The sequence below is a fragment of the Aspergillus brasiliensis genome (assembly GCF_001889945.1).
Source record: "Aspergillus brasiliensis CBS 101740 unplaced genomic scaffold ASPBRscaffold_13, whole genome shotgun sequence".
NCBI lineage: Eukaryota > Fungi > Ascomycota > Eurotiomycetes > Eurotiales > Aspergillaceae > Aspergillus > Aspergillus brasiliensis.
Genome location: NW_027137454.1, coordinates 273,647 through 292,930, shown reverse-complemented (window position 1 = coordinate 292,930; position 19,284 = coordinate 273,647). Strand labels below are relative to the sequence as shown.

Below are 19,284 nucleotides of genomic sequence, written 5' to 3'. Positions count from 1 at the left end.
CCGACAGGCCACGATAGCTGCAGCGAGGAGGAGCGCCGCGATATGCGATGACGATGCGCGATAGTGAGCTTGGGCCACCCCGTGCCCGCCCGCATGACTGCCAGTCACGTGCACAATGTCCGACTTCATCGCCCGCAGCGCTCGGCGCTTTTCTCCAACCCGCGCGACCAGACAAGCTTTCCCCGTTCATGCGACCCCCTTCTCTGCGGATTTCGTGTTGACCGTGTGAGTTGGTCCCGCTCGATTGAGTGGCGCAATGCCAGGGACAATCCTGCCCCCGAGATCCCACCGGCAACACGCTCAGATGGATCGAACATCGGCCTCAGGGCCGGACCTCTACCTGATTGTAAGTGGGGGCGACGCACCCATTGAACTACCAGAGACACATGGCTAACTGTGCGATGTGATTCCAGGCCGATCAGGATACTGTCTACGAACAGGATCTCCTTCGCAGTCCCGGTAATATCAAGCCATGGCTTGCCTATATCGAATACAAACAGCAACATGGCACGCTCTACGAGCAAGCTTTTGTACGTCTTTACTGCCGTCGCGATCATGTCCTGGTATACGTGCTAATTGAATTATTGACAGGTCATGGAGCGTGCGTGTCGAGAACTCCCGAGATCATACAAGCTGTGGAAGATGGTATGGGATCTTTTTTTTCTGCCTGCGGAACCCCTCAGATCATCATATTCCGTGTCACATGGTGGTGTCAGAATACAGCTGACCATAGGTAGTACCTCGAATTTCGGACGCACCACCTCAAGGGCCGCAACGCGACTGTTTATCGGGCCGAATACCAGAAGGTTAACGCGCTCTTCGAGCGTGCTCTCATCCTCCTCAACAAGATGCCGCGGATATGGGAAATGTACCTCTCTTTCTTGCTCCAGCAGCCTCTTGTCACACAGACCCGACGGACGTTCGATCGTGCCCTGCGAGCTCTGCCAATCACACAACACAACCGGATTTGGAGGCTCTACAAGACTTTTGCGCGTTCCGCGTCAGGACAGACGGCCGTTAAGATCTGGGCTCGGTACATGCAGATTCACCCCGAGAATGCTGAGGAGTATATCCAACTGCTCGTCGATATGGGCCAGTATACGGAGGCTGTGAAGCGGTACATGGAGATCCTTGACAACCCCCGTTTCCAGTCCAAGGAAGCAAAGAGTAATTTCCAGCTTTGGACGGAGATGGTGGACTTGTTGGTATCAAAGGCAAAGCAGATCGAGACGGGCCCTCAGGTTGGAATTGATGTCGACGCCATTTTGCGCAGCGGCATTGATCGGTTTGCCGACCAGAGGGGCAAGTTGTGGGCTGGCTTGGCCACATACTGGATCACCAGAGGCAACTTCGAAAAGGCAAGAGATGTCTTTGAGGAAGGTATCACAACGGTCATGACGGTCAGAGACTTTACCCTGATCTTTGACGCTTATGTCGAGTTCGAGGAGTCTATCATTGGAAGCCTGATGGAGTCAGCAGCAACCCGAACTGACAAAGGACAAAGTGACGAGGAAGCCGACTTCGACCTTGATCTGCGGATGATGCGATTTGAGCAACTAATGGATCGACGACCGTTCCTTGTTAACGATGTGCTTCTCAGGCAGAATCCCAACAATGTCATCGAGTGGGAGAAGAGAGTGGCTCTCTGGGGAGACAACAAGCACGAGGTCGTGCAAACCTACACAGCTGCTATTGCCGCTATCAACCCCAAGAAGGCTCACGGCAAATTCTCCGAGCTCTGGGTTAACTATGCCAAGTTCTACGAGAATGGAGGCGACCTGGATACAGCCAGGGTTATCTTTGAGAAGGCTGTTAAGGTTCCTTTCAAATCCGTCGCGGAACTTGCCGAGACATGGTGTGAGTGGGCGGAAATGGAACTCCGGAGCGAGAACTTCGACAAGGCCGTGGAGATCATGGCGAAGGCAACACAAGCACCGAAGAAGTCGACCGTGGACTATTTCGACGAGAACCTGTCACCTCAGCAACGTGTGCACAAGAGCTGGAAGTTATGGAGTTTCTATGTCGATCTGGTCGAAAGTGTGTCCTCCCTGGAGGAGACGAAGAAGGTGTACGAAAGGATCTTCGAACTGCGCATCGCAACGCCTCAAACTGTCGTCAACTACGCCAACCTCCTGGAGGAGAACAAATACTTCGAAGACTCCTTCAAGGTCTACGAACGTGGATTGGATCTCTTCAGTTACCCAGTTGCGTTCGAGCTCTGGAACCTCTACCTGACCAAGGCAGTTGACCGGAAGATCGGCATTGAGCGACTACGCGATCTGTTCGAACAGGCCTTGGATGGATGCCCTCCCAAGTTTGCCAAGCCTCTTTATTTGATGTACGGCAACCTGGAAGAGGAGCGCGGCCTGGCCAGACATGCCATGAGAATCTACGAGCGCGCTACCCGCGCCGTCTCCGACGAAGACCGATTCGAGATGTTCGAGTTCTACATTACCAAGTCGGCTTCGAACTTCGGCTTAACGTCCACGAGACCCATCTACGAACGGGCCATTGCAGCGTTACCCGACCAAGAAGCGAAGGAAATGTGCCTCAAGTTTGCGGAGATGGAGCGGAGACTCGGAGAAATCGACCGGGCCCGTGCGATCTACGGACATGCGTCGCAGTTCTGCGATCCCCGGACCAATGCACCCTTCTGGCAGAAATGGGAGGCATTCGAAGTCCAGCACGGAAATGAGGACACCTTCAAGGAGATGCTTCGTATCAAGCGCAGTGTTCAAGCACAATACAAGTAAGTGATCCCCACATATAGAACACAACCGGCTCATGACTAACCTCAAAACAGCACCGACGTCAACTTTATCGCTTCCCAGGCGATTGCCCGCAGTCAACAGCGGACTCAAGACGGCGGCAAAGACAGAGACGAGCAAGATGGCGTGGACGCGGCGACGGAGCGTGCAGACGCAATGGCTGAATTGGAGCGACAGGCTCGTGCCCCCGTGGGCTTTGTTGCCGCCAGCACCGGTCCAGAAGGTGGCAACCGGCCACCTCCAGCTGGCCAGGAACAGCAGCCTCTGGCTGCTCCAGTCAACCCGGATGCGATTGACCTCGATGACGACATGGATGCTGACTAGTTCTCGTTTTCCTACTCTATTTACCTGTATACCATTCCTTTTATCTTTTGAATAGCTGCGCTGCAATCTCAATGACAACATCCGAGCTCCATCATCGAATCTAAGATGGAATGCATCATCCCCTGAGCTTCTTCCATCATCATTCTTCTATTCCTACCTACCTTCCACCAATCTCACCTAACAACTCATTACCGATACTATCCCCTTTCTAACTAGCCCAGCACAATCATCCTCCCCACAGTACAAGGCCAGCAACCCAAACCATCTGTACCACTCGACCACTGAAACTTCTCCTTTGTTGTGATCTTTCAATCTTCAATCCACATATGTATCTCTCCGCGCGTCTCTCATTTCATTTCCCACTTTCCGCTCTATATCTAGTTATAGGATACCTATTTAGTTGAAATTCTGTCTCGTCTTGTCTTTCCTCATTGGGCGTTTTCTTCTTAGTTCCAGTATAGTATAGATCTTGGGGACCGGGACATTTTTCGCTTCAATTTATTCAGATCGTGGAGTCTTTACCTTCCTTGTTTATCTAGTATCTATGCTGTGGATGTAGTAAGAAGTAGACATTTTTTTTTCTTTCTTTTTGTTGAGGGTATATAGGCATGCGTGTAGTAGTAGTAGTAGTAGTAGTAGTAGTAGTAGTAGTAGTAGTAGTAGTAGTAGTTAGTTATATTGGACCAAACAATAACCAGGAAGGACTAATTTTGGGGTTACGTTACTATATGTAGTAGTATTATTATCGTGTTGTGTGTAATATGCAATTCCAGGATATATGATGGTTCTAATTGTATCAAATACCGTAGTAGTTCTATCCTAGAAATACTAGTCACCCCGCAATCTTTTAGAATATGAAACATGCGTGATGCGAATAGTAGTTCAAGCCCCGTGGCTAGATTAGTAAAAAAAATGTAACAAACAAAGAGACAAGCAAACAAACAAACAAACAAACAAAGCGGTCTTTCATGATGAGCATTTGATTATATTTACAGGGTACATTGGTAGGTAATTCTTTTTGCAACACATGGATGGCCCTCAGTGGAAAGCGAAAGAAAACAATGGAGTATAATAACCCACGCTATAAAATGCCCGAGGTACATGGAAAACAATGGGTAACTTGGAAGAAAAAATGATGGATTTGTTCATTACAATGCCCGTCAGTCCCTATCAAGACTCAGGGACTAATTAAACCTGTTTAGCAGCTGGTGCTTCGGTCTCTTCTTCGGCTTTAGCTTCGGCCGGAGCTGCAGAAGTCGCCGGCGGCTCTGCCGTGGTGGTGCTGGTTTGGTCTTGGGGTTCGGCGGGAGGAGTTGACGGGACAGGCGAGGGGGCCACGGAGACGGGGGCAGATTTCTCGTCGGACGCATCTGGGAAGATTTCCTTAAACAGATCGGGCAGGAATCGTTCCAGGCGTTTCTTGGTTTCGGTCCAGATGGGCTCCTTGCTGGGATCTTGGGCAGGCGGGACGAGGTAGCCGCCATCTGCCATGACGAGGAGGATGTTCTTGAGACTTTCGGGAATGGCCTCTTCCTGTTTGGTATTAGTGATTGGCTCTGTATTAAAATCTGCAGTGAAGGCAACGTACCAGGCTGTCTCCTTGGCCACTGTTCATCATTCGGTCGAGGATGTCCAGGATCTTGAGCCACAGATCAAGCATGCCGTCGCGATTGGGGAGCTGGTCCAGGTAGCGCAGGAAGATTTTGCAGACCAGAATGGCCACCTGGACGCGGGTTTCACCCATTCCCAAGGGGTCGGAGTGGTACACCTCGGGCTTCAATAACCGTAGAATAAGGGGGAAGAGAACTTGGTCGAAGATGGCTGTCCACTCCTTCTCATCGGTGGAGCTAATCTCAAGAGAGAGGAGAGTTCGTTGTAGGGCTGAAACGGCATGGTGACGGATATCTCTGCATGGATTGATGCATTGCGCAGTCAAGGACTGGAAGATAGGAGACCAGTAGGCGGACCAGGCTGGGATTATGTCAGTCCATGTTGGGCATGTAATGGGCGTGTTTCGCAAACCTTCGCTTGCCTCCAAGTGTGACTGCTTGATTAGGCTCGGGACACGTCGTGTCAGTTGAAGGACGAAACTAATGGCCTTCACACCACGTGAAACCACCTCATTCTCACTACCGGAATTGTCAGTTCCCCAGTCTGTGCACGCCCGAATGTTTAAAGTACGTACCTTGGCTTGGAAGGCTTGACAGCTTTGCCGCGTCGTCCATGCGCGTCCCGCTGTCGCTCTTCAATATATCCTACGCTACCGGCACTGATGAAGTCGTTCGCGAGGCTAACAGCGGCCTCATAGTTATCAGCAGTGATGATAGGGGGGTTCGAGTCTACAATGGAGTGCAGCAGATCGAACACGAGTGGAGCAGCTTCCTTGTGAGGCAACAGTCTCTGCAAGATGGACCAGAAGTCGGGAGAGACGGTGATCTCATTGCGCAAGAGGCCGGGGCTCGAGATGCACCGCGATAAGCTGTTTACTACCGTAACAGCAACGCTTTCCAAAATATCCTGGTCAAAGCCAGAGATACCGTGCAAGATCACAGGAACCCTCATAAAAGGCTGATCCTAAACGCTGGTCAGTGTACTAGAAGACCGTGCAAGAGGAAGTTGACGTACATGGCTCAGCCGCAGTAGGTTAAGGAGATAATGAATAATCCGGGACAAGGCCATAGAATGGATGTTTCTTGCGTCCCGAATGAATGCTTGTAATGTGGTTAGGAGTCTCTCCCCGAGAGCCTCGAGGGTTTGCGAGTCCCGAAGGGTCAGAACAGTCGCGAGTTCCAGGAGGTACATCATTCCCGGGTCGTAGTTTGTCTTGCTGCCGTCGGTCCTGCCGTTTGATGCCCTTGTACCAGCCGAAGGTCGTTCTGGCTTCACGACAATGACTGCCGGGGCACTTTCCTCAGGCATCTGGGCCAATAGCGCTTCAACAACCAGAGATACCGTCTCCAACGGAAGTGACCTTTAAAAGCACGTTAGAAATCCGAGTAACAAAGGACAGCGAACATAACTACTCACTTGATGTTCGCCAAGACGTCGGAAGTAGAACAAGCGGTGATGCAGTCTACAGTGCACAAGGTGTTCTCCAGCTCTTCATCCGACGGCTCCGGAGGCTCATCAGCTGCATAGCTGGAGAGATACGATGTGAAAGCAGATAGAAGTCCAGTTTCCGTGTTCCGTCCATCGCGGTCCACGACCTGCGACGGAGTCTGCAACGGAATGGGAGATATATCAAGCTCAGCGGTGAGATTGGAATCGAGAGCAGGGATCAGGGAGTTGATGAATAGGTTGCTAAGGATTCGAGCCACATATGTCCAGCCCTGCTGGACTGTGGCTTCGTTGCCAGCCAAAACACGGAAGAGTACCACCGCCGCGAGCTGCGCCCTGAAATCCCGTCCAAATTTCACTGCGAGTTCGCTCACCATCACGCTCTTTTGACCGGCCTGCACTTCCGTGTTAAGAGCGGTACTGGGGGGCTTGTTGGTAGCCAAAGTGCTGATCGAGGAGAGGCAGAAGACGATACGGTCGAAGGCGTCGGTCAAACCATACCGGGCAGCGATTTGGGCGCACTGATCGAATCCCGTGACGACCCGGGAATAAACTGCATCATCCGAGGCAGACATGAAGACATAGGACAGAGTCGCCACCACCGGTTTCCAGGTAGCCGCGAACATCTCCGCATCGTAGATGTTGGTTTCACCGACGACCAACTCTCCGGCAGACGAGGATTTCAGCAACAGCTCGCGCCAGGCAAAGTCGAACGCGTGCTGGTTATCATGCTCGTCCGGTAAAATGATCTCATTATGTTTGATGGAATCATAAATTTCTTGCAAGAATTCAGGCGCGAAATCCTGGCCGGAATTCACGCCCCGCAGGTTCCGGGAGAAGTCGTGGCATGACATGCGATTCTGGGATTTGATATTGCGGTTGTAGAGTTCTGTGTTCAGCATGATAATGGCGTACGTCAGAACAAACGCAGCGTCCTTGTCGGCAATCTGAGTGGGCTGGGCCTTCTGCATGTATTTTTCAGTGAAGGTGGTGACAATTCGTTCAATTAGGGGGGATTCGCCAGGCAGGCGGAAAGCACCGAGCAGATCACGAAGGGCGTCCACAATGGTCTTTCCAGAGAAGTCGAAAAGCTCAACAAAGGCATCGAGCAGCTCCTCATTATTGCGCTTGGACAGATATTCCCCCAGGATTTTCTTCGACAACCGAGTCGTTCCCTTCAGGAAGCGAGCAACAAGGGCGGGATCACTCGGGTCTTCAATGATTCCGTGGGACGCTAGATAAGCAATCCCAGCTTTGGGGTCCTCGTTGAACTTCTGGGCGGCATGAATGATCAGCTTCTTCGTCCTGCGCTGGCTCCGAAGGTGCTCGATGGAGGGGAAACCCTCATGCACCGGTTCGTCATCAAGCCGATCGTAGACGAACTGGACGTAGCCGAGTAGGGCGTCCAGACACAGGGGCGGCACGTTGGTCGTGCTCCACGTAGCCGAATCCGGAAACGCACTACGTGAGAGCAAGCCGATCATGTCCTCGCATAGGTCAGCCCGATCAACATCGCAGTCGTAGTTGATGAATAGCTCCACCATGAAGCTCGGGATGCGTGCCAGCACGCCAATGCTCTCCACCATGGCTTCCCGGGTCTCTGGCTTCCGCGATCCACCTTCCAAGCCCAACTGTTGTCTATCCTTGACGGGAACCGGCGTGGATCTTCCACTACTCGTTTGCGATGGCGACGGCTTGACTAACTTGGGTACCTGCGGGACCCCGTCGTAAAGGGCCGGATTGATGCCTGGCTCTTTCGGAATTTCTACCTTGGGGTGCAGACAGGCGACCAGGTAGGACAGGTAAAGCTCCTGCTGCAACTTTAGAACCGGTCGACAAGTTAGCAGCAAGGTGCCAGCGACCCTCAGCGACGCGGTCAGGATGGCGATGTTCTCGGATCGAACCAGCTGGAAGAGGTGCCGGCAGAGGTCGTCTTGCGCCAGCGTAGCGAGACTCGGGTGTTTCGCAATAGACGGCCCCGCGACCTCCAGGGCGACGTCAATGATTCTTAATGCCATGACCTTCATCGGCTCGGTATGTTGGCGGTTGTGCGGATCCAACAGGTCGATGAGGACGCGGAACAGTTCCCGAATGGACGGTAAGGAATATGGCTTCACCTCGTCACCAGTATCGTCCTGAGGGCTTGGTGGGGCGGCAACGGCACTTCCATTCAGCATCTGCTCAGGCGATCCGTCTCGGCTGCCACGATCTCGGTCAGTCACCCCGGTGTCGGAACCCATGGCGGATGGGTGTTGCGAGGTCACGGTATTCCCGTCGACGGACGGGTCCATTTTCAGGTTGGTCTGCTCCGTCTCTGCGCGCAATGGCGCTTGTGATCCAGTTTCGTCGGTCTCGGAGATCTCCAGGTGGGTCAATCGCATGAAGATGACCTGACACATGTTGACCATGGCCATTTCGGCAGACCTCCGCAACACCTCCGACAGGCGGACCTGACAACACATGCTCAGACCGGTTTCCATCATCTCGCAAACACTCTCGTCTCCGAGCAGCTCGCCCTCCGGCCGAGACAGCATCCCTTCCATCAGCTTCAGAATGCGCAGCAAGACAATCTCATCGGCAGCCGAATCGCTGGCTTCGAAGCGACAATGGGTGATGGCGGCCGAGAGGAGTTGCATGGCCATGGGGAGTCGGGGAGAATCGCAGCTAATGATGTTGTAGGCGAAGAATTTGGTCAGGGCGACTAGGGCGAGGGAGGTAATGGCGGCGGAGGTGGAAGAGGATCGGATGACCTGGAGAAAAGGGTGAAGCAATGCAGGAGCGTCAAAGGACCGGATATCTTTGCAACCCTTCAGGTCACTCCGCAACCTGGCGAAGGCCGAAATCAGCGGGTTATCTTGCATACTCTTGCCCTTCTTTCCCCGAAGACCCCAGCGGTTGGCGAGGACATGATCCTCATCGGCGGAGGACATTCGCGATCTTGGACGGGGCGGCGTCGAGCCATTGCGGGGACTGGGAGGCGCAGATGTATCCCGGTCGTAGACGCGAGAGACGGCGCCTCCGCCGAGAATCGCAGAGACCGACGAGTGAGCCCACCGGGCATGTTTGCGCATGGCCGAGGTGACAGTGATGCATTCCGTAATCACCAACGCGACCGGATCGACCGCGATGGGTAAAGGCGTGGAAGATGACATGATGAAAGAGGAGGGAGGGAGGGAGGGAGGGAGGGAGAGGGAGCGGCCAGATGAAGATTGCCGGACAATGGGAGGCAGTTCAAATCATGGCCTTACTCAAACAGAGCAGCGAAAGGGAGGGAGGGAGGGGAGAGGGGAGGAATGAGGAGAGTGAAGTTGGAGAGAGAGCCGAGGGGAGGCGAGTTGAGTTCGGCGAGCGGGAACACAACAGCTGGTCTTCTTTCTTTTGGGCTCCGGCGAGCGGAGAGCGAGCCTGAGGTCTCCATACCTGCCCAATATGGTTTAGGCCCAAGCCCGTCTCCGGCGGCCAGGGACTTTTAACTACACAACTAGTTCATTAGTTAGCTATAAATCGCTAGTCAAGTTGTCATGTAGGAACAGCATATTAGGTATTGTGTAAAGACATATTCGATTCTACAATAGGGAGTGGCTAATAGCAGGTGATGGGATTCATGGGGTAGCTGGTCCTCCTCAAATATATGAACCAAAACGAGACCCTCCTGGTTACTACGCACCCAATTCTCAGTCGCTGCAGTAACTCACTCTTGTCACCCGGGGAGGGGAAATCTGCAAGGGCTGCTTCTTCCATTGCGATTTGCTGAGGATAGCTGCGGGGGTTGCATGAGGATGCCTTGCTTGACCCTAAAAAGTCTAAGCTGTAACATTAAGGTGATGAGTGAATAGTCAAGAAAACGGGAGGGTATTCCCGATCCACCCCCAAAGCAAGATTGGAATAGGATTGATGGTTTGATTGTTTGGTTTGGGACTGGAGTTTATGGATAATTCAGGATCCATGGTTGGGGATGGGATATTGATGTTTTGCTGGGGGAAGTTGGGCGGTGTGGCCAGTCAAAGAGGAGCCTCGATCCAATCAATCTGGCAGTCCCACACGATGGGGATTCTGATAACCTCGTTTCTTTTATTATTCTTGATACTTTACTAGGTAGATAGTAAACAACAACAGCCGCTTCCTTCAGCAGATCCATGTACGCACCTTAAATCACTCTTGCCCTGGGAGGTCATCGCTCCATGTGTAGTCTACAGAGGACAGAGTTCTGGTACTTGAGTAACTTCCAAGAATCTTCCCGTGGCTTTCTTTTCCCGGACAATTGTTGACAGTTGGCGCACTCTTCCCCTACACGTGTCGGCGTGTGATTCTTCGATTTGCAATACTAGCAGCAAATCCGGAGATATTTCTTAGTTAGACGGCATACTTTTTAGCGTATACACTGTAGAATCATAGCTATTGGGATCCTTTCCCAATCCTAATCACTATACTCTCTCCCTACCTATCATTATCATCATTGTGAATATGAAGGAAGGGAGAGGATAGTCGATCTGCCACCGATCAAACTAAACCAGATTCAGTTGCTTTGCCAGATCCCCCCCGCGTGTCCGAAACACAAAAAAAGCAAAGCAAAAAAAGGTGCGCGTCAATACCAACCGGCCAGACCCGATCGTCTTCCCCTCATCGAAAGTCGCCAGTCCAACGCCGCAAATCCCCTGCAAGTCGCTGCTTTCTCCGTCGCTGTCGGTCTGTCTTGTCACTCCCAAAATAAACTCCTCCCCCCAAATCATCAAGACGAAAACAAACACACTCTCATTTGGGAAAAGCTTGTTCCCTGTCAAGAAACACGTCTTATGATCCGATCGATTGATTAATTGGGATTCCATCGCCATCGCCGTCGCTGCTTTACACCTTCGCTTTCTCCTCTTCTTCCTCCTCCTCTTCCGCCTCTCCTCACGTCTTCCACTCTTCTTCTTATCACTCACTTTCGCCAATTCCTCCCATGGAGGGGCTTCCTTCTCTTTCCCCTTCCGCTGCATGAGGACCCTCATTCGTTATCCCGTTTGACTCTGCGACATCGCCGCTGTTTCTATTATGTCTTCGTTCATCTGCATCGACCTTCTTTTGCCATAGTCCTTCTCTAATCCTAATCCTCTGGAGTCTGCCCGCCCGGTTCTTTGAGGTTGGGCAGCACTGATCGCGGATCTTTTGATCACTGACTCTTCCAACTTTCTATTTCCTATTTCACTGACTACTACTTACTTGACTCTTTTCTTATCGTTCCATCTCGGTTGCTCATTTGAGATTTGACATTAAGATTGGCCTTTCCCTTAATAATCTGTCTCACCGATTGGCTATCTACTAGTGACTTAGTGCACCTCCCATCCATCGCTCTTTCCATCCAAAACCCCGCCATTATCGGTCGGCGATTTCCACTCGCTTTCGTTGCATGCGATAACCAGCCTTCCTTCCTGCCTCAACTCCCACTCCCCGCCCGCCATCATGGCGACGGTCTCAACCGCCCCATCGGACCTGCCTTTGGAGCAGCTTTCCTTGTACCATGCCTCCGATCCCTACTTATCGTCCATATTCGTCTTCTACGGTCCCGTCGCAACTGCCAATGCCACCGTCAGCAGTTCGCGCATTCAGGCGCATATCCTCACCCCCGCCGGCTTCCAAAGCTACCCGCGCATCACCGTCTCCCCCGCGGCCCCCCTATACGCCGCCGTCAACCACTTGCCCCGAGAGAAGCAAGGCGATGAAGTCAGTCGTGGTCTCGCCGTCAGTATGTTGAAATACTTCGCAGAGCTGTCGGACCCCGCCAAGGAGTGCTTGCAGACCTTCGCCCGCGCCGGAAAACCGGGCCTGAGGCTTCCCAAGCTCTTCGATGAAATGCACGCGGCGGAAATCGCAAATCGCATGACGAAGATTGAACAAACCGCCGACATTGTGCGCGACATTCGTGGCGCTTTCCAGGAGCGCAAAGTGCCCTGGGTGGATATCGATGTGGTCCTCCCCGCCGGAGTGATCCAGCCTCCGGCCCAACCCGATAACGATGATGATGTTCATGATGCTAATGCGGATTTGTACGATGCCCCCGATCTTCAATATGGACGCTATGCGTCTCTGGTACGGTCCCTGGGAGCGCCCATGTTCCTGCCCACTTCCCGACTGAAGCGCGCCCCGTCGCAACCGACCAATCTGAGCAAGTCCCGGCTCTTCTCGAAAGGCCAAAAACAAGCTCTGCGCCTCACCATGTGCGAGGTGGTGGACACGGAGGAGAGATATGTGAACAAGCTCTACACCCTGGTATGTCATGTGGCGGAGGAATTCCGGTTGAAGGCCCAGGCCAGAGGCGCATCGAGTACCAGCCCCGACGAGTCCGATCTCGCCACGCTGTTTCCGCCATGTTTAAATGAAATCCTTGAGGTCAACATGGGATTCCTGGGAGTGATCCGACAGGTTCTGGAGGAGACGGAAAAAGAAGCCATTGATGACCTCACCGATGATACAGAACTGCCGTCGTCCGTGTCGCAACGATCGTTTTCGCGGGACGAAACGGATGCGATTGGCGCAGTGCCCTTTGCCAATGCGCTTCTGGATTGGTTTCCCCGCTTCTCCCAGCCGTATGCAGATTATATGCGGGCTCATACCGGCTTCACGCAGACGCTCAATTCATTTATGAGAGACAAGCACTCGAGCTTCTCGAAGCGCGTCTACGAAACAGGCGAGCAAAAGCTGCGCTCCCTTCTCATGGAGCCGGTGCAACGTCTCCCTCGGTACAGTTTGCTAATCGACACCATGACTGCTAGTCTTCCCCTGGTCCATCCGGCCGTCCGACCACTGCTGAAGGCGCGCGATGTTATCAAGGACATTTGCTCGCTGGACGACGCTTCATCGACTAACCACGACCAGAGCTTCCGACGGTTGAAAGAGCTAGTGGACGGTTGGCCCTCGACGATATTGCCGACCGGCCGCCTGATTACCGCCGTAGATTTCAACGAGCTGACTCCTCCCTATCATCTGGACGTCCCACCCACCGAGCCCAGCGCGGGCATTATGCTGATTTACAAGAACTGCCTGGTATTGCTATCGAAGCCGGTGGGGGGCAAGACGACAGCGCGCGGTCTACTGGCCGACCTAGATAACGCCGCCGCAGCAACCAACACCGCTCCCAATTCGCCTGCCTCATCCGAACTCCGAGTGGTGCAAGTGTACGACTTGCACACCGTACGATGTACGCAGTCCACGTGCGGCCGAATTCTGTTCTTGGCTCCGGCATCTGCCACCTCAAGACCCGACCAGAATACGACAGTGGATCTGCTGGCACTCGAGCCAGTGTCCATGTACGAGGGTCGTGCCAGCCGAATCATAGAGGAGATTGCGAAAGCCAAAATCGAAGGCAGATTCTCGGAGACTGAGCGGGAAAGTGGCAAGTGGTCGCTGCGCAGTCCAACCGGTACTGTTGGCAACCTCGGAATCCTAGCCTGTGTGTTCGAAGAAGCGCCGGAAGAGACCGCGCAGAGGGCCAATCTGTCGAAGATCCGGGTGGTTTTCGATACTTCCAGGGTGGAGAGTAGTCAAAAGTTGAAAGATTCCGACTTGGAGGTGATTGTGTCCGTGTCTTTGGCGAACGAAGACCAGTATCGGGTGGATGTTGACTCCGTCGTCGGCACTGCCTCGTCGGACATGGTCACCGTGGATAGTTTCGTGCCCGTGCTCTCCAAGCGCTGTAAGTACCGCAAAATCGCTTGATGCTGGTTTCATTACTGACGCTGGTAGTGCTCAATGTGCTCCTCCCCCTCCATGGGCCTCGAAATCGGACGATGACGGAGTCGATCGTCCATTCCAACTTCGACATCCTCCGGTACCTTGCCGGCCACCTTATGGCTCAGTTTAAGGTTCCGCGTGGCTTCCGGCCCCCTTCGCCCTCGAAGTTGCTCTCCAGCCTACTGGGGGGCAGTCAGTCCAAGGAAAGCAATGCACCCAGCTCCAAGGCACCAACTTCGGCAACTCTACTGGGAGAGTACCCCAAAATGCCCCCGCCCCGAGGCAACATGTCGCGCTCCAACACACTACCTTCGGTTTTCCCTAGCAAAGAGGAGACACCGGTCAAGATCTCAGTGGTGGGTGCTTCACCGACCAAGGGCGAGGAAAGTCCATTTAGTGCGCTGGAACAAACCTTCGCCGCTTATGCGCTCGCCCTGCAATCTCGGAGCGGGAACATTGTCGGACGCTCACTTCGTGGAAGGGATACTGTCGATCGGTCGTCCGTCAATGAGCTGTACAACATTCTGCTGGAAGATCCCGGGCGGATCCAAGCCGCAGCCGAAGTACCGGTCGATACGCTTTTCGTGGCCTTTGAAACGTTCATGACCAATGCGTGGAGGGAACATATGGGCCCGGTTATTGACTCGGCATCGTTAAGAATTCTCCAGGCGCAGTTTGACAACATGTTCCCGCGGGACTTTGATGAAAGCTTCCGAAGGTTCTTGGCAGACCAGAGCCCCCAAAATCGGCGTGCGCTGGCATCCATGGTCCGGCTGCTGGCCGAGCTGCTGGATGCCTCGGGCAGTGATGGCGATCGGGGAGCCTTAACTGCGGCCTTCGCAGAAGTTCTGACAGTTGATGGCGACCCAATGCAGCATATCTCGCTCCTGGACCGACTAGTGGACGATTTTGACAACCTCTTTGATGAATACATCCCCGGTGGTGCTACATTGGAAGGGACTCTCAACTGCGATCAAACCAAGTCCGTTTCCCAGACTGCAGGCTCCATTAATTCTAACGCGTCCTCCTTCCGGAAACGGTTCGGCTTCGGTCTGCACCGAGAAAACTCCAAGTTGGAGGGAGAAAGCAAGGTCTCGTCCATCCTCCGGACGTTAAGCAAGGGCAAGGGCTCGGGTGACTCAGAGCCCGGCACGCCAAAGGGATCGCTGCTACGGTCCAAGTCGATCGACATCGATACCAGTCTAGGTTCCTTGTTGCGGCCAGGCTCACGCGACCGCCCCGGTGCATCCTTATCCCAGGAGCATCTTCGACGACCGGGCAGTTCCCAGGAGCAGCCACCGTCTCTGTCCTCCGTTCGTGGCATTCCGACAACTACAAACGGAGTGGTGAAAGTGCGACGCAAGAGAAGAAGCTCCCTCTCGGATCTCCGACCCGGCACTGCCTCTTCCGACGTCTCTATTGTGTCCAGTGTGGGACAACGGCCTGCAACTCCGTCGTCTATATCCAATCAACCTCGGGCCGACATGGCGACTCCTGCTGGACAGGGGCGACCCCAAACTAGTCATGGCTCAGGTTCTACCGTGCGGAGCACATCACCGGCCAAGGGTGGCTCTCCCACTCGATTGCCTTCGCCAACCCGCCGATCACCGACACGTCCGGTGACGCCCAGTCGAAAAGAAAACATCGATCCCAAATTGCCGCAGACGGAACGCGCCACGCGAAAGAAAGGGGAGGCCTCGGTATCTCCTACGCAAGAGGCCAAGAGAAGGTCGCGAGCTACGAGTATTCCCTCTTCTCGGGCCCCTGGTCTGAAGGAAAGACCGCTTCAGGTCAACGGCTCCGATGCGAGACGACTGCAACCGACGTCTTCTCAGAAGACCCCCAAACTGCGGTTGCAGAGCCCCCAAAAGGTAAGCTTCATGCTTCTCCCTGCTGTCTGGCCGTCAATTGGAGGCACAACGACTAACGTAGTGGTACAGCTTCGGGATCGCCTCAATAGTGAAAAGAGAGCACAAAACATGGCGCAGCTAGGTCTCAAGGACGAGCTCGATCTAATCGGAGAGGAGCTACGGGCGATGAGACTTACCCCATCGTTGGTCAAAGGTGACGGACAAAGCTCCGAATCCCTCGACGAGCCGTTTGCCTCGCCAACCGCGAATTCGTTTTTGGTGTCCCGCATGAACAACCTGGAGATGAAGTTTGAAACGCTGACCGGAGAGTTCAATGGCCGCACCGCGGCGATCGAAAAGGATCTGGAGTCGTCTTTGGTGGTCAGCGAGAAACGTGCCAAGAAGCTCGATGAACTCTATCGCGAAGCCAGCGCTGAAAATGAGGCTCTCTACGATCGATTTAACTCCGAACTGAGCAAGGTCGCGAGAGACGTGAGAGCCGGCAATGTCGAGGAGGCGCTCAAAACGCAACTGTCGTCGGCCTTGGAGGAGATTGGACGGCTGAAGAAGGAAAACTTCCGGCTCAAACGTGAAGTGGGTGGATTACGTGCGCAGCAAGCCGCGGTGGCCTTGTTGAAGGCAAGTGAGTGAGCGCTGAATAATAGCAGCCTCGCCTCATTGACGTACATTTTCATTATTCTAATGTTTTGTTTCTTTTCCTGGGATATCTTCGAACTGGATATGAGTGTATGCCTGTTACTGGAGATGGCCTTTTCTTTTGCTTCCTTTCTTTCTTGGAATCTATTTACGGTGGTATTGGCGTCTGAGCCGCGGTGATGCTCAGGAGCGTCCTTCATTCTATTCCGCATTTGTGCATAAGGCTTCTCTTTCCTTTGTGTCGTGGCATAGCCTGCGGGTCTGCTTGGCTATTCTGGACTGCATCCGACGGGGTTTGCTTCGGGTTGGCGGGTTATGCATGTCGATCTCTTCGTTTCCTATTCTCTGTGATATTTTCCCACTTGTCCATACATTCCTTGTCTGGAAATCTCTTTGTAGCATAGCTTAGCTAGTTCTTCAACCAACCCATCCGTTCCAACGGTTCCTGATCAACCATCTTATACATCCACTCCCAGCGAATATTACACGACATTGACTTTAGTATTTTCTCTGAACCAGGCACCCACATCTCCATAGTCGGCAACGCCAGAGGAACCTCCTTCCCTCCGTTGACTACCAACACCAACAACGGCAAGGTAAACCGGATTACCCCCGGCGCATCCCGTCCCAACCGATCCATCAACATCCGTATCTCCTCCTTTGATCCTGCCGCCTCCCGAATACCTTTCAAATCGGACTTTTGTAGCGGCCGGATCACTACTGATACCGACGTAGGTCCTGAACCTGCTGCCCCTGATGATGATGATGATGATGATGATGATGATGATGAAGGTGGTATACTTGATGTGCCTGTAACCCGGAACCAGTATCTGTTGTCCCAGAGGTGCCATTCTGGTGATGTTGTTGGAGATGAGGATGTAGATGTAGATGGATATGTGGATGGGTATATAGGCACAGTAATGGGGAGGATCGGGAGGCGGTTCCGCATGTAGGGTTGGCGGGTTAGAAGATAAGTATTCTGCTGTTGACTAGTGTTGGATGGGGATGATGATGATGATGAGGGTAGTGAGTCGCGTAGAAGAGGCTGGAACATAACGCCGCCTAGTGTGAAGGATTGTGGCTTCAGTGAACTCTCCCCTTGTGATGCAGAAGAAGAAGATGGTGATGATGAAAAAACGCGTGAAACGAAAGGCTCGAAACTCCTCAGCGGAAAGTGATTCTCTGGGAATGGGGAGATGAGTTCGGTGATGCGTCGGAGGGTGAGGGATGTCGTGTCGATATCATTCTTATTTCCATGCTTGGTTTCTGTTGACTTGGTATTCTCTGATTGTGGTGATGATGGAAATCTGACAATCATACTCCCTGTATCCGGAGCAAACGAAAGAAGCCAGCATCGATCGAGAATCTCATTTGAAGACTCCGTCACAGACCGAAGAAGCATATTACTCTTCCGCATCAGCGATAAAATGGATTCTTCGCGCAGCGCACGGGGAAGTTTCTCCCCCGCGAGAAGACTCCGAATAGCGTTCCGGGGAGTAAGTGTGGGATCGAAGTTCGTTGGATCCGAGACGTAGGGGATGTTGTTTGCTTCGCATGTTGCGAGGAGGTTTTGTTTTGGGAAGCCGAGAAGGGGACGGGTGATTGAGATGCCGCCTGTTGCTATTTTTGCTTCTTGTTGTTTGTGATGGTGGGTGGTGTTATGTGGTGATTCTATGAGCTTTAGCTCGTTGGAGTTAGTGGTTTTGATGCGATAGTTATGGCTTCTTCCTGGTTTCAGTATGATGTAGGATCCGCTCTCCGCAACCCCATACAAGCCATGACATTCAGGAATACGCGTCACTGCTGGAATACCTGCTAGGCCGGCTCCCCTGGCACCTGTGCAGAGTCGCCAGAGGGTTGTCTCGACGTTGTCGTCTTGGTGGTGGCCCATGAGGAGGGTCTCGATGTTCCGAGCCCGACAGGCTTGGCCGAGGGCTTGGAAGCGGAGGCGTCGGGCGTGGGTTTCGAAGGCAGAGAGGTGATGGTCTGGCCATGTAAGAGGGAGAATTTGTGTTTGTAGGCCTGTTTTTGTGGTTAATATACACTCTGGATTTATGGATGTGGTGCGTTCTTGAGAGAAGTAGAGAGAGATATACCCATATCATCAAGCCACCCGGCAACCATGTTCGCCTCGCGATTACTCTCCTCGCGGGCTTTATGGTCGACTACGAATGCAGTGACGGAGATGGTGTCGTCGCTTGTTTGTGTCTGCGTTCGCTCCCATTGTTTGCATAGGTAGGCGAGGGCCATGGAATCTGCGCCTCCGCTTATGGCTAGACCTGGTTGGTGTGAGTTAGGGGCTCTTGGGATATATGGGAAAGCATACCGAGTCTGCGTGGGAGGTGAGAATCACGTTTGCGCCCTGTTCGGGCTGGTGGCGAGTCGAGCCATATGCGCTGGAAGGAGTCGATGAAGTGTTTGACGGTTAGGGGACCGGGGTCAGTATAGCGGAGAAGGTGTGATGAGGCCATGAGGTGGGCGTTGCTTGATTGGTTGAGATAGGTGTCAAGAAGAACATTTGGTAGTCATATCAGATGCTATGGGATACTTAGTACTACTATTTAGTGTGAGTCGTGGGATAGTAGGACATACAAGCACAGGGGAAGTTTAGTTAGGGAAGGGAGACGGCGCGGGTCATTGCCTTTCTAAACCTAGCATCTGAAATGCGGTATTTAAATGGTATCTTTATATGGATGTATATGGCTACAAGTCTGCAAACGATCAAGATAGGCGTTGAGCTATGCAGGGCGAAAAGCTGTATCGGATGTCAGGCTGTATATTTTGAAGTTATTCCGGCCGACTTCTGTCAACCAATCAGGAGAGTGAGCACGTGATCTCTTCTCGGGAAAACAAAACCCCGGGATGCTTGAAGGAGTATGTGATTAAGATATTTAGGAGTAACATGCAATCATCGCTTT

At 53.0% G+C, this 19,284-nt stretch overlaps 5 protein-coding genes across 5 annotated transcripts; 2 read left to right on the top strand and 3 right to left on the bottom strand.

Moving 5' to 3' along the window:
* Positions 1–256: 256 nt before the first annotated feature.
* ASPBRDRAFT_199311 (mRNA splicing protein SYF1) lies at positions 257–3,092 on the top strand (the record flags this gene model as incomplete). Its single annotated transcript, XM_067621314.1, has 5 exons — positions 257–346; positions 414–530; positions 592–645; positions 738–2,749; positions 2,804–3,092. The coding sequence occupies 5 exons, from the start codon at positions 257–259 to the stop codon at positions 3,090–3,092; spliced, it is 2,562 nt and encodes an 853-aa protein (XP_067475421.1).
* Positions 3,093–4,280: 1,188 nt separating this feature from the next.
* On the bottom strand, positions 4,281–9,301 carry ASPBRDRAFT_199310 (Sec7 domain-containing protein; the record flags this gene model as incomplete). Its single annotated transcript, XM_067621313.1, has 6 exons — positions 4,281–4,625; positions 4,681–5,063; positions 5,115–5,221; positions 5,278–5,666; positions 5,718–6,063; positions 6,120–9,301. The coding sequence occupies 6 exons, from the start codon at positions 9,299–9,301 to the stop codon at positions 4,281–4,283; spliced, it is 4,752 nt and encodes a 1,583-aa protein (XP_067475420.1).
* A 1,279-nt stretch (positions 9,302–10,580) lies between these two features.
* Positions 10,581–11,366, bottom strand: ASPBRDRAFT_319150 (uncharacterized protein). Its single transcript, XM_067622955.1, has one exon. The coding sequence runs from the start codon at positions 11,138–11,140 to the stop codon at positions 10,655–10,657; it is 486 nt and encodes a 161-aa protein (XP_067475419.1). The 5' UTR covers positions 11,141–11,366; the 3' UTR covers positions 10,581–10,654.
* Positions 11,367–11,591: 225 nt separating this feature from the next.
* Positions 11,592–16,360, top strand: ASPBRDRAFT_133749 (putative Rho guanyl nucleotide exchange factor; the record flags this gene model as incomplete). Its single annotated transcript, XM_067618546.1, has 3 exons — positions 11,592–13,821; positions 13,872–15,730; positions 15,800–16,360. The coding sequence occupies 3 exons, from the start codon at positions 11,592–11,594 to the stop codon at positions 16,358–16,360; spliced, it is 4,650 nt and encodes a 1,549-aa protein (XP_067475418.1).
* A 207-nt stretch (positions 16,361–16,567) lies between these two features.
* ASPBRDRAFT_319112 (tRNA lysidine(34) synthetase) lies at positions 16,568–19,130 on the bottom strand. The gene is made up of 4 exons (XM_067622953.1): positions 18,959–19,130; positions 18,693–18,903; positions 18,463–18,645; positions 16,568–18,388 (listed from the first exon to the last, which is right to left on the bottom strand). Exons 2-4 carry the CDS (start codon positions 18,835–18,837, stop codon positions 16,776–16,778), a joined length of 1,941 nt encoding a protein of 646 aa, XP_067475417.1. The 5' UTR covers positions 18,838–18,903; positions 18,959–19,130; the 3' UTR covers positions 16,568–16,775.
* Positions 19,131–19,284: the final 154 nt, after the last annotated feature.

What these genes read in the sequence shown, in the direction of transcription:
- ASPBRDRAFT_319112 (XM_067622953.1), bottom strand. Translation starts at nt 18,837, where the DNA reads ATGGCCTCATCACACCTTCTCCGCTATACTGACCCCGGTCCCCTAACC. An exon ending in TCACCTCCCACGCAGACTCG is followed by an intron (nt 18,646 to 18,692) that starts GTATGCTTTCCC and finishes CACACCAACCAG; the next exon opens with GTCTAGCCATAAGCGGAGGC. An exon ending in CGGGTGGCTTGATGATATGG is followed by an intron (nt 18,389 to 18,462) that starts GTATATCTCTCT and finishes CCACAAAAACAG; the next exon opens with GCCTACAAACACAAATTCTC.
- ASPBRDRAFT_319150 (XM_067622955.1), bottom strand. Translation starts at nt 11,140, where the DNA reads ATGAGGGTCCTCATGCAGCGGAAGGGGAAAGAGAAGGAAGCCCCTCCA.